We start from the raw sequence: 18,736 nt of genomic DNA, 5'->3' as shown, positions 1-18,736 counted from the left end.
CTGATCCATCCACCTCCCAAAATCCTCCTGTCTTACAGCCTGGTCAACTAGTGTTTTATAAGTCGCCAGAGGATCGGCCCTCTCTCACCCCAAAATGGGAAGGTCCACACCCAGTCATTCTCTGCACCCCCTCGGCCGCCAAGCTCTTAATGCCTGATAACTCTGTCACCCCTTGGATTCATATCTCCAGGTTGAAACCAAACACCCAGGACCCACCTTCTCTGGACACCCAAGACCCATGAGTCACAATCCAGAGTCCTTTGGATACAGCCCAAGATGCTGTCTACTCTACCACACCTCAACCCTCTGATCCCTTGAAACGCCGCATCTCCCGTTCACCCCCTTTGCCATCATACCCGAATTATGATTTTTTCCTCCTTTACTGCTCTCTCACTTTTTTTCCTCATTCCTATTGTCTTTCCTGCCACCCCAGCCTCCTTTGTATGGCGATTCAAAGTCAGACAGACTTATACACAGCATCAATCAAGAGTTACTGCCCTCATTGCCACATTAGACTGCCCTCTAAAAGGCTGCTCCGGGCCTTTATACCTCCACTTTCCTCCCTCCACCGAAGTGTTCACTAGTAGCTACCTTTATTCTCCCTACCTCTGCTTCCTCTATGACCAAAGACAAGCCTATTGCAGGCGATGGCAAGACACCTACCGGGGATGTCCCTACTGGTGTTGCACCATTCACTACATGGGTAACTCCCGGTACCCACAGTATTACTCCTCCAACCGTTTCATGAAATATCCCAATGGCTCATTCTCCTTATCAATCCCAGATCCCTGGGACTCTCGATGGGCCGCCGGAGTCACAGCCTCAGTTTACTACGGGGGGTCCTCAACCTCCCACGGTACCTTCCATATCTCTCGAGAGTATGTTCCCTCTAATTCCCAGATCTCTCAAGTTGAATCCGATACCGAACGTTCCGAAAAAGTCATTATCCAAACTCTTGATGGCGCCTCTTCATCTTCTCACCCCCGCCCCTCTTCCAATTCCTCCTACTCTTGGTTACAGCTCATTCAGGACACCACCATCTTTCTCAACTACACCCTTAACACCACCAATTGTTTCTTGTGCACATCACTACAGCGCCCACTGCTAACCGCCATGCCTCTTAACATTTCCAATTACTCCTTTCACGCAGAAGGACAACCCTTCCGCCCCCTGGCAGACATACCCCTATGGGAACCAGAATATGCAAACAATCGCACCATCCACCACTGTGTAGGCCCAACCCCTACCCCCTCCAGCGCACTTCACTGTCTCTCTATCCACACCCCTACCTCCGGCTCTAAGACTTTTATGCAGCCGGGACACTTCTTTTGGTGTAATGACAGTCTTTTTAACTCACTGCCTCCCAACTCCAGCACACCCTGAATTCTCGTCACCCTAATCCCACAGCTTACACTTGACAGCGTGGCAGAATTCCTTGAGCTTCAACCTCCTTTGCCCTTGTGCACAAGAAGGGCTGCTTTCCTTCCCATTATGGTGGGTATTTCCCTAGCCACCTCAGACATTGCGGCAGGATTTTCAGGGGGAGCCTTGGGTCACTCTCTATGGGCAATTAGAGATCTCAACGCCAAACTTGAGGGAGCCCTGACATCCACTGCTGATTCCCTGGCCTCTCTCCAAAGACAGGTCACTTCGCTAGCTAAGGTCACCCTTCAAAACCGGAGGGCCTTAGATCTGCTTACAGCCGAAAAGGGCGGCACCTGCGTCTTCCTTTGAGAAGAGTGCTGCTATTACATCAATGAATCCAGCATTGTAGAAACTGACATTACCAAACTCACCGACCTTGCCTCCAGCCTCCACTCTGCTTCCAATTCCAACCCATTCTCTTCAATACTAACAAACCCCCTCCTTACCTGGCTCTGGCCCATTGCAGGCCCCATAATAATCATTCTTCTCACCTGTCTCTTCTTACCCTGTATAATAAAGTTCATCAAATCCCAAGTTGGAAAAATCTCTAATCAAACTTTCAACCAGCTTTTACTCAGGAACTACCAGCTTTTAGCCACAGAAGATCCCTCACCCTCACGTAACCTCCTCGCCACATGCTGAGATGGACCCCTCTTTCCGCTGGAAACTGTTCCTGGAAACAATAACCGCAGACGCCTGGCTTCTGGCACCCGTATCCTCTTGGCACCATTGGAATCAAGAAGTCCTCGACCTATGGTTACAGGGAACCTTCATTGATTTCCAACCTGAAGAAGTCCACATCTACTCGTCCTTACTGTGGGGAGTCCTATCAACCCTTTCCTCCCAATCCTCAAGCCCTCACTCCCTTCTCCGCCCCTGTTCAGCAGGAAGCAGTCAGGGAGAAAGCAATGTCCACAACCCCATAGAGGAGAAAGGGGGGAATGAAGGGCCCCCACCTGTAAGATGGTGAATTTCCTGCTTCTCTTCCGGGTCCTCGGTTCCCACTGGCGCCACCTGAAGCCCAATCACCTCTCTACCCCCTCCCAATCCCAGCACCTAGCCAATAGCCACCAGCCCCATAGAAGTAACACCACAATCACCTCATGCCTCTTCCTATATAACCCAGCACCTTTCCCTAATAAAGCGGAATTCTCCGGTGAATTGCTGCTGTGTGTCGCTCCTTCCTTTCACTAAGTCCATCCATTTTGTTGCAAACGGCAATATTTCTTTCTTTCTAATGGCTGAATTATATTTCATCATTTTTTGTACCACATCTTCTTTACCCATTCATCTATTCATGGACATGTAGTTTGCTTTTCTATCTTGGCAATTCTAAATAATGTGGTGATAATCACAGGGGTGCATATATTTTGATTCAGGTATATTTTTAGAAGTGTAGTTACTGGATCAAATGGTATTTCTATTTTTAGTTTTTTGAGGAACCTCCATCCTACTTTCCACAGCAGTTGTACCAATTTGCATCCCCACCAATAGTGCAGGAGGGTTTCCTTTTCTCCCTATCATTGCCAACACTTGTTATTTGTCTTTTGAATAATAGCCATTATAACTAGTATGAGATGGTATTTGTAGTTTTAATGTAGTTTTAATGTGCACTTCCCTGATGATTAGTGACGTGGAACATTTTTTCATGTGCCTGTTGTCATTTTTATTTCTTCTTTGGAGAAATGTCTGATCATTAGGTCCCCTGAACATTTTTTTTTTTTGAGAGGGCATCTCTCATATTTATTGATCAAATGGTTGTTAACAACAATAAAATTCAGTATAGGGGGGTCAATGCTCAATGTACAATCATTAATCCATCTCAAGCCTAATTCTCGTCAGTCTCCAATCTTCTGAAGCATAACGAACAAGTTCTTACATGGTGAACGAATTCTTACATAGTGAATAAATTCTTACATGGTGAACAGTACAAGGGCATTCATCACAGAAACTTTCGGTTTTGATCACGCATTATGAACTATAAACAATCGGGTCAAATATGAATATTCATTTGATTTTTATACTTGATTTATATGTTGATCCCACATTTCTCCCTTTATTATTATTATTATTTTTATTTTTCATAAAATGCTGAAGTGGTAGGTAGATGCAAGATAAAGATAGAAAACATAGTTTAGTGTTGTAAGAGAGCAATTGTAGATGATCAGGTGTGTGCCTGTAGACTATGTGTTAATCCGAGCTAGACAAGGGCAATAAAACATCCACGGATGCAGAAGATTTCTCTCAAAGCATGGGGGATGAGGTTCTGAGCCTCACCTCTGTTGATCCCCAATTTCTCACCTGATGGCCCCCCTGTGACTGTGCCTGTCTTAGGTTGTTCCTCCCTTGAGGAATCTTACCTGTCTCTGGCTAACCAGTCATCACCCTGAACATTTTTTAATTGTGTTATTTGTTTTTGGGTGTTAAGGCATATGACTTCTTTATGTATTTTGGATGTTAACCCCTTATCAGAAGAACCATTTACAAGTATATTCTCCTATTCCATAGGTTGTTTTGTTCTGCTGATGGTGTCCTCTGCTGTACAGCTTTTTAGTTTGATGTGGTCGCACTTGTTCATTTTTTGTTTCCTTTGCCCAAGGAGATGTGTCCAGGAAAAAATTGCCAATATTTATGTTCAAGAAATTTTTGCCTATGATTTCTTCTAAGAGTTTTATGTTTTCATGACTTACATTCAGGCCTTTGATTCATTTCAAATTTACTTTTGTGTATGGAGTTGACAGTAATCCAGTTTCATTCTCCTGTATATAGCTACCCAGTTTTCCCAAAACCAGTTACTGAAGAGGCTGTCTTTCCCCCACTATATATTCATGGTTCCTTTATTGTATATTAACTGACCACATACACATGGGTTTATGTCTGGGCTCTCTCTTCTGTTCCATTGATCTATGGGTCTGTTCTTGCGCCAGTACTATATACTGCTTTGGTTACTGTAGTTTTGTAGTATAGCTGTAAGTCAAGAAGCATAATACCCCCAATACTTTTTTCTCAGGATTGCTTTCACTATTTGGGGTTTTTTGTGGTTCCATATGAATTTTAGAATTATTTGCTCTAGTTCATTGAAAAATGCTGGTGGTATTTGATAGGGATTGCACTGAATCTGTAAACTGTTTTGGGCAGGATGGCCATTTTGACAATACTAATTCTTCCTATCCATGAGCATGGGATAGATTTCCATTTTTTGTGTCTTTTTTAATCTCTCTCATGAGTGTCTTACAGTTTTCAGCAATTATTTCTTCAAAGCCACTCTCAAATCTCTGACTTCCTGACCCAAATCTGCACCACCACAAATCCAAAATTTCTATGAATCTTGGAAGAAGGTAAATTACCTGCACATATTTACTCAGTTGAAACAAAAGCCCTTATATAACTTTCACATCTACACTGTGGTTCTTAAACTTTTCCAACTATTCATTACTATGTAAAAGCTTATTTCCTCAAAAAGTCATCAATTCTACCTGTTGCATGTCAGAGGTGTACTGGGTAAGCTAAATCACTCCATTGTTGAATACCTGCATCAAGCTTTTTGTATAGTACAGAAGAAATATAACAAAAACTGAGAAGAGGGTGAGGGAATGATCTAGATGCCAAATTGTAAATTCCTTCAGTAAGGATGCCCTTACATGGGATCAACTTTTCTTACTGGAATCTAAACCAAGAGAAAAATGAATCTAACAGGCTAATTTTGAGAAAATGGGAACAACATGGAAATTCTCAGCAATCAAGATAAAAAAAAAGACTTCTTATCTTTATTTACTTAGCCAGGAATCTATGCTATGTGAGTAGCTCCCTTATTTTCACTTTACATTAATCTCAGACTACCTGGAGGGACCTCAGGATCAAATTTTGATAATTAGTGGACTACATGAACAAAAATCACTGGCATACAGTAGGTGGTGAGTAAATAATTAATAGTCACATTCACTTACTTCTGAATATCTCCAGCATTTGTTTGTTTGTTCTTACTTTTATTTTGTGAGCTGGGTGTGACTGGACCAGATTTTCTGGAATTCAAGGGAGATGTCAAGATCCTTCCATCACAGTTCTTCAACAACAGAAAAGGCATAAAAGACATTATTAAAAAGAATTTTATAATAAAATAAGCTATGTATTTGATGAATTCAGAATTCAGAAACAGAATTTTTCAGGAATTACACTCACATTAAAATTCTACATATCTGAATAATATAATGCAGACATTAGTACACATAAGATTAAGCCCATCCAAAGGGTTCTAGTTACATTTTTAAACGTCACATTATAAAGCAAATATGGCATAATCATACTTATCTTAATAGCTGATAATTTGATTTTTCTTGTGAACAGTTTCACATAACTACTTTTATCTACTGGGGGAATTTAAAGGACTATGGATATACCTGGAATAAAAGTTAGTTTTATATAAAAACAATTCAATTTGGGGATTTAGGGCATATCAATAAATATAATTAGTATTTACCTGCTGTACCAGTCTCATGTCTCTCACTATACTCTTGGAAAAATTAAAATAATTGGTGGTAGTAGACATTTGGTCTTGGACCACTAAACTTTCACCAGTGAAACAATTCTAAAATGTCATTAGATCTATTTTTATAACCCCTGTGAAAACAAGAAGTAGAACAACTTGTGAAGATAAAGATGACTCCAGATTTTCCTCTGATGTATTTTCTTTCCTATTCCATTTGTTATTCTATTGGCCAATGTCTTTTAATGTTCTGATTATATACCTTTCCAAAGCTATTCTACTTAAATTTTAAAAAGAATATATTAAAAAGGACAAAGAATCTATAACTTGGTTATACTGGTAGGCCTCTCATAAAAAAGGAAAAAAAACCTCTATTTTGGATATACAGTTCACCCTTGAAAACATGAGATTTTTTGCACAGGTGCACATATATATATATATGTGTGTGTGTGTGTGTGTATATATATATATATATACATATATGTGAAAACTTTTCAATAAATGTATTAGAAAACTTTTTGGAGATTTGTGAGAATTTGAAAAAACATTTTCTTTTGTCTAGTTTACTGTAAGAATACAGCATATAGTACATATACGTAGTATATGCCAAAGAACTGTTAATTTTATCAGTAAGGTTTCTGGTCAACAGTAGGCTATTAGTAAAGTTTCTGGGAAGTCAAATGTATTTTCTACTGTGCAGGGGGTCAGCACCTGTAACCCACACACTGTTCAAGGGTAAAGTGTACTTCATTTTGGTAATTATATTGTAAGTTATTTTTTGTTTGAAATCAGAGGAATTGTTTCTCAAGGCTCTCAAACCTGAATATACATCAGACTTCTCTAGATGCCTCTGAGAATAGTATTCCCTAAATTCCATCCCCAGAGATTTTGATTCAGCAGATTTACAACAGGTATGGGAATTTATATTTTAAAAGAACCCCAGGTGATTCTGTTAGGTTCTTACAAATCACTGGGTCCCACTGATTCCTTGGTTTTAAAATATATTGTTTAAAGTATACATATTTTATCACTCATTATTCCCTAGGCAGTAATTCAACTATAGCAATATAATAAAATCCAGGTTTAATATGTTACTTCAGAATTTAGTGTACTCCACTTTCAAAAAGTGATATGCATCCTTATAATGGAATACTATGTCACTCTTAAAAAGAATTACATAGACTATATGTAGTAATATGAAAAATGTCTTTAGATGTATCATGTAAAAAAACAGCAAGGAAAAAAACCATGAGTGATACATCCTTTTTAGGTGAATAAGAAAAAAGTTATGAGAAACTGTTAACAGTGCTAATCTTTGGGGAAAGAGAGACTGCTGCAACAGAATAGGAATTGGAGTGGGGAGATGGAAGGGGGAACAGAAGCTTTCACTTTTCACTGAATAACTTTCTTGCATAACCTGAATTTACTAACATACGAAAAATTTTGTTAAAGTATACCTGGATTAAAGAAAATGTGTAATAATAATAATATGCAACAAAAATTGTTTTAAGTAGAGCAAGTATGTCAGAAATCAATTCTGGTTATGGTGAACACTTCTTCAGATCTTTGAAAACCACTCAGTCAAAGCAAGAGAATGTTAATACTTCAAAGTTATCCCCTAAAACGTACAATATTAATGCTTAACTTTCTTGCCAATTCTTCATCACTTTTCAGTTGTTCTTCCATCTCTCTTCGCCTTTTTTCTGCTTGTTCTTTTTCCTCTTCCTGCTCCTCTGCCAGTAATCTCTGTATGTATTCTTGACTGGCTTTGTTTTCTTCTTCCTCATTGGCTCGTCGCTCTGCCTCCACCTTAGGCATGATTAAAGAAGAAGAATCTTTCACTGAACTTTTTAGTATACTTGCAAGATTTCTTAAGAATAGCAGAAGTTTAAAAAAGAACACAATGGCAGGAATTAATATTTCAAATGAAGTAAAAATCTGAAGAGGCAAATTCCTGCACAACAGTCATCAAGAAGTCTCTCTCAGGAAGCCTCTCCCTGTCAGGTCAATAAATCTTTGATTAAAGCCTCATCCTTCCTCCCCTCAGTCACATATTCTATACAGTTAGATTGTGGCAGTGTTTTTGGGCAATATTATCCCTCAGCAGCATGCCATGTGCTGACCACTTAGGCCTAGGTTTCTGAGCTAAACACTATCAAAGTGGATGGAGAGATAAAAATGAGAGACTACTCAGGGCCTTTCCCTTGAAGGTAGGATGAGTCCCCAAACAGTGGGCAGAAGTGGAGCAACTGCTGAATAAATAACCACAATGGTCAGTATATGATTTATAAATGGAAAGAAAAAAAGATTCAGAAAAGCAAATAACTTTCCTAGATCAGTTAGTGGCAGAGTAGAGACTCAAACTCAGATTCCAGGACTTAATGCCACACCTGTAGTCATTTAAACCACACTTCCTGAAAGAAATAATTGAAGGACCATTTTTAGAAATTCAAAGGATTTGACTCAAGAGTTAAGTCTTTGATCCAACTGAAGTGAAGGTGAAATGAGAGAAAGTTCATTAAAGAACTTTCAAATTTTCTTGCTCATAAAGGAATGCCATAAAGGAAAGAGACTGCTTCTTCCTCCTCTGCCATGTTGTATATGCACCTGAGGTTTGAAACTGCAGTGATCTTGCTATAAGCCTGAGGACAGAGCCAGCTGACAAAGTTAGCCAAGAAACGGAGCTAGAATTCAGGATGAAACCAGCCCTTAAGCCCCCAGTCCCTCTGGAATTCCAGTTAATTAAATTTTTTAAGTTGTTCTAAGGTAACTTAAGTTGGGCTTTGTTTTATTTGTGAAAACCATTCAACATGTTGAGACCTATTCTTACTATATTTTTGTAACGATTGAATTATTCCTGTGAAACCTTTACTTAAGAACACTGCTTAGATAATATGCTAACAATTAACTATCATAAGTAGCAGTTTTTACAGAGCTTGCATAGTCCAATATAGTAGCCACTAGATGCTTGTGACTATCAAGCAGTTGAAATGTGACTAGTCCAAATTGATATGTATTATAAAAGGATTTTAAAGACTAAGAAAAATAATGTAAATCTCTCATAATTAATTTTTACATATAACTTTTTGAAATTAAGACTGGATAAATGAAGGTTCCTATGGCCAGGATTCTCACCTGGCCCTGGTTGGTTAGCTCACTAAACACGTGTGGGTAGTGCGTCATTATCGACTCTATATAAAGAGCCCCTGCCCAGTGCTCTGGGCAACATGGTGGCACAGCTGCAAGGCTGCAGGAGGGCAGAGCAGAGGCTGGAGTGGTGGCAGTGCTGAGGACAGAAACTGGGACAGCTGTGCAGAGAGGCCCAGAGGCAGAGACCAGCTTGCTGCATGCAGACTCACTCTGAGTGGATGGGATTCTAGTGATTGACCTGCCACGGTGGAAATAAAGTTGGGTATAAACCCTTTCACTCCAAGAATGTTCTACTGTCATTTCTTTGGTCACACTGAATCCACTGTGAACTTGCCCAGGGCTAAACCCACTGGCAACACAATTGGCATAGTTGGCAGGATTTATTGTTGACCAAGGAATAGAAAAGGCCCTCATGGAAGGAGTGTTTCAGCAGGCTGTACCTATGGACAGGGAGGCATTCCAGTGTCCCCCACTGGATATGTTGTACTGTGAAGGGGTGGAGGACTGGGGTCCACCCCAAAAAGAAAGAAAATTTGTTGCTGACTGAAATGACGTCACTATGAAGTGGCATGGAAATAGTAAAAGATGTCATGGCAGCCTGAGAGGAAGCGGCCGGAGAAGAAGCAACACGAGAGCGCAGGATGCCAGGTGCTGTGGGGCAGGTGAACAATGTAGTGGAGCCGTCAGCCCCAGAAATAGAGGTTTGACGAACAGGTGGGGGTGCAGGCCCTACCGGTGCCAGAGGCACTGGCCCCTCCTTGGTTGAAACCCCACCTGGTTGAAAGCTGCTGGTGGAAAGCCCGAAGGACGTGGCAACTGTGGGTTCTTTCAGGAGAGGTGCAGCCCCCTCCTCAGGTTGTGGAGCACTCCATGATCTGCTTCTATCCTCAGGTTCAAGTACAAAAGGAATTATGGTCTGCTTCTCAAAGCAAGAATTTAATGGGCTGAGGAGGAGCCAAGATGGCGGCGTGAGTAGAGCAGCAGAAATCTCCTCCCAAAACCACATATATCTATGAAAATATAACAAAGACAACACTTCCTAAAATAGAGACCAGAGGACACAGGACAACATCCAGACCACATCCACACCTGCGAGAACCCAGCGCCTCGCGAAGGGGGTAAGATACAAGCCGTGGCCTGGCAGGACCTGAGCGTCCCTCCCCCCAGCTCCCGGCGGGAGGAGAGGAGTCAGCAGGGAGGGAGAAGGAGCCCAAGACTGCTGAACACCCAGTCCCAGCCATCCAGACCAGAGCACAGACACAGTGCATGCGTGGGCACCTGGATACTAGGGAAACAGGGCGGCAGGACCGGTGAGCGGGTGCCAGAGGCTGACGCCAAAGAACAAAGAAACGGGAGTGGCCATTTTTTTTTTCAGTGAGTGCTTTTTGGAAGTCTTAAAGGGACAGGGACCCCAATACTAGGGAAACAGGGAAGCAAGACCGGTGAGCAGGTGCCTGAGATGGGCGCCTGAGGACAAAGAAAATCGTGCATTTTCCTTTTCTCTTCTTTCTTTTTAAATTATTTACAAAATTTTTATTTTTGTTGTTGTTGCTTTGGATTGGAGAGTGCTTTTTGGAAGTCTAAATGGGCAGGGCAGGACACTTAGTCCAGAGGCAGGGAATCTGGGGATCTCTGGGCACTCTAACCACCTGGGCAGCAGGGAGCACAGAGGCCCCTTATGGAGATAAATAGCCTCCCGGCCACTCCCCCTCCAACAGGGCTCCACCATTTTGGAGCAGCAGCCTGAGCGAGGCCAAGCCCACAGCAACAGTGGAGATAAACTCCATAGGAGCCTGGCAGGAAGCAGAAGCGCTGTTGCGCACAGCTGCCAGCACAAGCCACTAGAGGTCGCTATTCTCCCAGGAGAGGAAGGCCACAAACCAACAAGAAGGAAAGCTCTTCCAGCTGTCACTCGTACCAGCTCTGCAAACTATCTCTATCACCATGAAAAGGCAAAACTACGGGCAGACAAAGATCACAGAGACAACACCTGAGAAGGAGACAGACCTAAGCAGTCTTCCTGAAAAAGAATTCAAAATAAAAATCATGAACATGCTGACGGAGATGCAGAGAAAAATGCAAGAGCAATGGGATGAAGTCCGGAGGGAGATCACAGATATCAGGAAGGAGATCACAGAAGTGAAACAAACCCTGGAAGGATTTATAAGCAGAATGGATAAGATGCAAGAGGCCATTGAAGGAATAGAAACCAGAGAACAGGAACGTATAGAAGTTGACAGAGAGAGATAAAAGGATCTCCAGGAACGAAACAATACTAAGAGAACTATATGATCAATCCAAAAGGAACAATATCCATATTACAGGGGTACCAGAAGAAGAAGAGAGAGGAAAAGGGATAGAAAGTGTCTTTGAAGAAATAATTGCTGAAAACTTCCCCAAACTGGGGGAGGAAATAATCGAACAGACCACAGAAATACACAGAACCCCCAACAGAAAGGATCCAAGGAGAACAACACCAAGACACATAATAATTAAAATGGCAAGGATCAAGGACAAGGAAAGAGTTTTAAAGGCAGCTAGAGAGAAAAAGGTCACCTATAAAGGAAAACCCATCAGGCTAACATCAGGCTTCTCGACAGAAACCCTACAGGCCAGAAGAGAATGGCATGATATATTTAATGCAATGAAACAGAAGGGCCCTGAACCAAGGATACTGTATCCAGCACGACTATCATTTAAATTTGATGGCGGGATTACACAATTTCCAGACAAGCAAAAGCTGAGGGAATTTGCTTCCCACAAACAACCTCTACAGGGCATCTTACAGGGACTGCTCTAGATGGGAGCACTCCTAAAAAGAGCACAGAACACAACACCCAACATATGAAGAATGGAGGAGGAGGAATAAGACGGGAGAGAAAAGAATCTCCAGACAGTGTATATAACAGCTCAATAAACGAGCTAAGTTAGGCAGTAAGATACTAAAAAGGCTAACCTTGAACCTTTGGTAACCACGAATTTAAAGCCTGCAATGGCAATAAGTACATATCTCTCAATAGTCACCCTAAATGTAAATGGACTTAGTGCACCAATCAAAAGACACAGAGTAATAGAAAGGATAAAAAAGCAAGACCCATCTATATGCTGCTTACAAGAAACTCACCTCAAACCCAAAGACATGCACAGACTAAAAGTCAAGGGATGGAAAAACAAATTTCAGGCAAACAACAGTGAGAAGAAAGCTGGGGTAGCAGTACTAATATCAGACAAAATAGACTTCAAAACAAAGAAAGTAACAAGAGATAAAGAAGGTCACTACATAATGATAAAGGGCTCAGTCCAACAAGAGGATATAACCATTCTAAATATATATGCACCCAACACAGGAGCACCAGCATATGTGAAACAAATACTAACAGAACTAAAGAGGGAAATAGACTGCAATGCATTCATTTTAGGAGACTTCAACACACCACTCACCCCAAAGGATAGATCCAGTGGGCAGAAAATAAGTAAGGACACACAGGAACTGAAGAACACACTAGAACAGATGGACCTAACAGACATCTATAGAACTCTACATCCAAAAGCAACAGGATATACATTCTTCTCAAGTGCACATGGAACATTCTCCAGAATAAACCACATAGTAGCTCACAAAAAGAGCCTCAGTAAATTCCAAAATATTGAAATTCTACCAACCAATTTTTCAGACCACAAAGGTATAAAACTAGAAATAAATTCTACAAAGAAAACAAAAAGGCTCACAAACACATGGAGGCTTAACAACAGGCTTCTAAATAACCAATGGATCAATGAACAAATCAAAATAGAGATCAAGGAATATATAGAAACAAATAACAACAACACAAAGCCCCAACTTCTGTGGGACGCAGCAAATGCACTCTTAAGAGGAAAGTATATAGCGATCCAGGCACACTTGAAGAAGGAAGAACAATCCCAAATGAATAGTCTAAAACATCACAATTATTGAAACTGGAAAAAAAAGAACAAATGAGGCCTAAAGTCAGCAGAAAGAGGGACATAATAAAGATCAAAGAAGAAATAAACAAAATTGAGAAGAATAAAACAATAGCAAAAATCAACAAAACCAAGAGCTGGTTCTTTGAGAAAATAAACAAAATAGATAAGCCTCTAGCCAAACTTATTAAGAGAAAAAGAGAATCAACACAAATCAACAGAATCAGAAATGACAATGGAAAAATCATGACAGACTCCACAGAAATACAAAGAATTATTAAAGACTACTATGAAAACCTATATGCCAACAAGCTGGAAAACCTAGAAGAAATGGACAACTTCCTAGAAAAATACAACCTCCCAAGACTGACCAAGGAAGAAACACAAAAGTTAAACAAACCAATTACGTGCAAAGAAATTGAAACGGTAATCAAAAAACTACCCAAGAACAAAACCCCGGGGCCGGACGGACTTACCTCGGAATTTTATCAGACACACAGAGAAGACATAATATCCATTCTCCTTAAAGTGTTCCAAAAAATAGAAGAGGAGGGAATACTCCCAAACTCATTATATGAAGCCAAAATCACCCTAATACCAAAACGAGGCAAAGACCCCACTGAAAAAGAAAATTAGAGACCAATATCCCTGATGAACATAGATGCAAAAATACTCAATAAAATATTAGCAAACAGAATTCAACAGCATATCAAAAGAGTCATACACCATGACCAAGTGGGATTCATCCTAGGGATGCAAGGATGGTACAACATTCAAAAATCCATCAACATCATCCACCACATCAACAAAAAGGACAAAAACCATGTTATAGTCTTCACAGATGCTGAAAAAGCATTCAATAAAATTCAACATCCATTCATGATAAAAACTCTCAACAAAATGGGCATAGAGGGCAAGTACCTCAACATAATAAAGGCCATATATGATAAACCTACAGCCAACATTATACTGTACAGCGAGAAGCTGAAAGCACTTCCTCTGAGATCGGGAAGTAGACAGGGATGCCCACTCTCCCCATTTTTATTTAACATAGTACTAGAGGTCCTAGCCACGGTAATCAGGCAAAACAAAGAAATACAAGGAATCCAGAGTGGTAAAGAAGAAGTTAAACTGTCCCTATTTGCAGATGATATGATATTGTACATAAAAAACCCTAAAGACTCCACTCCAAAACTACTAGAACTGATATCGGAACAGAGCAAAGTTGCAGGATACAAAATTAACACACAGAAATCTGTACCTTTCCTATACACTAACAATGAACCAATAGAAAGAGAAATCAGGAAAACAATTCCATTCACCATTGCATCAAAAAGAATAAAATACCTAGGAATAAACCTAACCAAAGAAGTGAAAGACCTATACCCTGAAAACTACAAGTCACTCTTAAGAGAAATTAAAGGGGACACTAACAAATGGAAACTCATCCCATGCTCATGGCTAGGAAGAACTAATATCATCAAAATGGCCATCCTGCCCAAAGCAACATACAGATTTGATGCAATCCCTATCAAATTACCAGCAACATTCTTCAATGAACTGGAACAAATAGTTCAAAAATTCATATGGAAACACCAAGGACCCCGAATAGCCAAAGCAATTCTGAGAAAGAAGAATAAAGTAGGGGAGATCTCACTCCCCAACTTCAAGCTCTACTACAAAGCCATAGTAATCAAGACAATCTGGTACTGGCACAAGAACAGAGCCACAGACCAGTGGAACAGATTAGAGACTCCAGACATTAACCCAAACATATATGGTCAATTAATATTTGATAAAGGAGCCATGGACGTACAATGGCGAAATGACAGTCTCTTCAACAGATGGTGCTGGCAAAACTGGACATCTACATGTGGGAGAATGAATCTAGACCATTGTCTAACCCCATACACAAAAGTAAATTCAAACTAGATCAAAGACCTGAATGTAAGTCATGAAACCATAAATGTCTTAGAAAAAAACATAGGCAAAAACCTTTTAGACATAAACAGGAGTGACCTCTTCTGGAACATATCTCTCCGGGCAAGGAAAACAACAGCAAAAATGAAAAAGTGGGACTATATTAAGCTGAAACGCTTCTGTACAGCAAAAGACACCATCAATAGAACAAAAAGGAACCCTACAGTATGGGAGAATATATTTGAAAATGACAGATCCAATAAAGGCTTGACGTTCAGAATATATAAAGAGCTCACACGTCTCAACAAACAAAAAACAAATAACCCAATTAAAAAATGGGCAGAGGAACTGATCAGACAGTTCTCCAAAAAAGAAATACAGATGGCCAACAGACACATGAAAAGATGCTCCACATTGCTAATTATCAGAGAAATGCAAATTAAAACTACAATGAGGTATCACCTCACACCAGTAAGGATGGCTGCCATCCAAAAGACAAACAACAACAAATGTTAGTGAGGCTGTGGAGAAAGGGGAACCCTCCTACACTGCTGGTGGGAATGTAAATTAGTTCAACCATTGTGGAAAGCAGTATGGAGGTTCCTCAAAATGCTCAAAACAGACTTACCATTTGATCCAGGAATTCCACTCCTAGGAATTAACCCTAAGAACGGAGCAATCAAGTTTGAGAAAGACAGATGCACCCCTATGTTTATCGCAGCACTATTTACAATAGCCAAGAATTGGAAGCAACCTAAATGTGCATCGGTAGATGAATGGATAAAGAAGATGTGGTACATATACACAATGGACTACGACTCAGCCATATGAAGAGGGCAAATCCTACCATTTGCAGCAACATGGATGGAGCTGGAGGGTATTATGCTCAGTGAAATAAGCCAAGCGGAGAAAGAGAAATACCAAATGATTTCACTCATCTGTGGAGTATAAGAACAAAGGAAAAACTGAAGGAACAAAACAGCAGCGGATTTACAGAACCCAAAAATGGACTAACAGTAGTTCCTGTGCGGTGACCTCCAATGAGTTCTACACAATGGTATAAAGGGCATATCAAAGTGTGGGCAAAGGGTCTGTTTGTGTTTATACAGAGGATCAAAGCCTAATTTGGCTACCCAGAAAATGAACTAAGATACGATATGAAGAAGAACTTCCAACATCAGCACTCTCTGGAAGAGTCATACCAGAAGATGATCATCAAAAAACCTCAACAAAGATCCAGGTGATGCTGCAGTTGTAGCTGCATCCATCCCACCATTTCCTGGACTTGCCATTGGAATGAAGAAGGAGATATCTAAGCTGGGCTGTGCATACAGTAAAACAACAAATTTGACTGGATCTATACTGTTGGAACTTAACGAAGAATTAGCAGAAGTGCAAGGTGTAGCGCTCCAAAATCTTACGACTACAGACTATCTACTGTTAAAAGAACATATGGAATGTGAACAGTTCCCAGGAATGGGTTGTTATAATTTGTCTGATTTCTCTCAGACTGTTCAAGTACAGTTGGACAATATCCATTATATCACAGACAAATTTTCACAAATCCCTAGGGTGCCTAACTGGTTTTCTTGGCTTCACTGGAGATGGCTGGTAATTAAAGATCTGCTTTGGTTATGTAACTGTATTCCTATTATATTAATGTGTGTGTGCAATTTAGTTAGTAGTTTAAAACCTATACATGCTTAAGTTACTCTACAAGAAGATATGTCAAAGAAATAATCTTCCCATGTTTTCTTCCGTCTGCTACCTCTATAGCTTTTCTTCTTCCTTCCTAATTACAACCCTTAAATAGAATTCGTGCCTCATGTCAAATTTACCAAGTATCATAATTCCTCCAAGTGGTAAAGATACCTCAAGACAAATGCTGGGCATAGAAGCCACAGGGCATAAATCTGCAAAGAAGTAAAAAGCTAAGCTTTTCAAACAATATGGCTTCTCTATCACTTATCAAATTTATATCTCCCTGTATGGACCCGGAAGATGATTGGTTAGCCAGAGACGGGTAAGATTCCTCAAGGGAGGATCAACCCTAAGACAGGCACAGTTGCAGGGGGGCCATCAGGTGAGAAATTGGGGATCAACAGTGGTGAGGCTTAGAACCTCACCCCCCATTTTGAGAGAAATCTTCTGCATCTGTGGATGTTTTAATGCCCTTGTCTAGCTTGGATTAACACATAGTCTACAGGCACACACCTGATCATCTACATTTGCTCTTTTACAACACTAAACTATGTTTTCTACCTTTATCTTGCATCTAACTACCACTTTAGCATTTTATTAAAAATAAAATAATAATAATAATAAAGGGAGAATTGTGGGATCCACATATAAATCAAGTATAAAAATAAAACGAATATTCATATTTGACCTTATTGTTTATAGTTCATAATGCGTGATCAAAACCGAAAGTTTCTGTGATGACTGCCCTTGTACTGTTCACCATGTAACTTATTCACTATGTAAGAATTGGTTCTCCATGTAAGAACTTGTTTGTTATGCTTCAGAAGATTGGAGACTGATGAAAATTAGGCGGGGGTGGATTAATGATTGTGCATTGAGCATTGACTCCCTTATACAGAATTTTATTGTTGTTAACAACCATTTGATCAATAAATATGAGAGATGCCTTTTCAGAAAAAAAAAAGAAAAAAAATTATCAAGAGCAGTTTGAACAGTGAAAAAAAAAAAAAAAGAATTTAATGGGCCCCATGAAGGTCATGAGGATTCAGGTGTGGGTTGGTTTGAAAAGGCAGAAGCAGATGTAAAGAAATTGGATGACTGGAGTGTGGCAGTGACTGGTACGGGAGTGGTGGTTCCGGCTGCTGAGGACAAAGCAGAAGGCAGAGATAAAGCAACAAGATCGGCCTGTGTGTCTGTAAGACTTTTTGCTGGAGAGGCTGGAGAAAGTGGGTATTGTAAGGCCCACCCATGGTCTTTTTGGTTAACTCATTTGAGTAGAACTGGTTTGAAGACAGCCAAGATGATCACTTGGTAGCAGTGGATCTCCTCAGGCTTGAGGATTATTATAATTTGTTGTAATTTTTTTATTTGTGCATTATCGTAGATTATGGAATTGGAATACAATGTTCCTTGCACAGGGACCATTGCAGAGGATTGAGGGTACATAGACTGAGAGGCGAGAATCCTGAAGGGGTGGAATGTGGATAAAATTAAGGTTCTTGTGGCCAGGATTCTAACATGGCCCTGGTTGGCTAGTTCCCTACACACAGTTGGGCAATGCTTTGTTACTGACTTTATACATAAAGAGCCCTGCCCAGTGCTCTGGGGGACATGGGGGCATTGCTGCAAGGCTGCAGGAGAGCAGAGGAGAGGCTGGATTGGTGGCAGTACCAAGGACAGAGACTGGGATGGCTGTGCAGGCAGAGAGGTCCAGTGGATGGCTGTGTGGGCAGAGGCCCAGAAGACAGCTGCCCAGAGGATGGTTGTGCAGGTAGAGAAGCCCAGAGAATGGCTGTGCAGGCAGAGGGGCCCAGAGGCAGAGAACAGCTTGCTGCAGACAGACTTGCTCTGAGTGGACAGGATTCTAGTGATTGAACCGCCACCATGGAAATAAACTTGGTTATAAACCCTTTCGCCCCAAGAATGTTTTATTGTCATTTCTTTGGTCATATTGAATCCACAGTGAAGTTGCCCAGAGCTGAAACTCATTGGCAAGACAAAGACCTAATTATATAATCTGACATATAACTTTAATTTTACATAATACTCTCTATATTGACTACATAGAATATTTTAGATATTTTGGGTTAAAAATATGTATTAAAATTAATTTTA

At 40.5% G+C, this 18,736-nt stretch overlaps 1 protein-coding gene across 5 annotated transcripts in view; it reads right to left on the bottom strand.

The window, feature by feature from the left end:
• RNF168 (ring finger protein 168) overlaps positions 1 to 18,736 on the bottom strand; it is a 96,312-nt gene that overhangs the window by 50,985 nt on the left and 26,591 nt on the right. For all 5 annotated transcript variants that reach the window (XM_073231443.1, XM_037013172.2, XM_073231444.1 and 2 more), the window contains 2 exons: positions 7,538 to 7,717; positions 5,373 to 5,488 (listed from right to left, as the gene is read on the bottom strand). In XM_073231443.1, coding sequence (XP_073087544.1) covers positions 5,373 to 5,488; positions 7,538 to 7,717 — 296 coding nt within the window. The remainder of the gene's footprint in view (positions 1 to 5,372; positions 5,489 to 7,537; positions 7,718 to 18,736) is intronic.

Source organism: Manis javanica, chromosome 3 (genome assembly GCF_040802235.1).
Source record: "Manis javanica isolate MJ-LG chromosome 3, MJ_LKY, whole genome shotgun sequence".
NCBI lineage: Eukaryota > Metazoa > Chordata > Mammalia > Pholidota > Manidae > Manis > Manis javanica.
The sequence above is the reverse complement of the archived record's forward strand: the minus strand, read 5'-3'. Positions and strand labels throughout refer to the sequence as shown.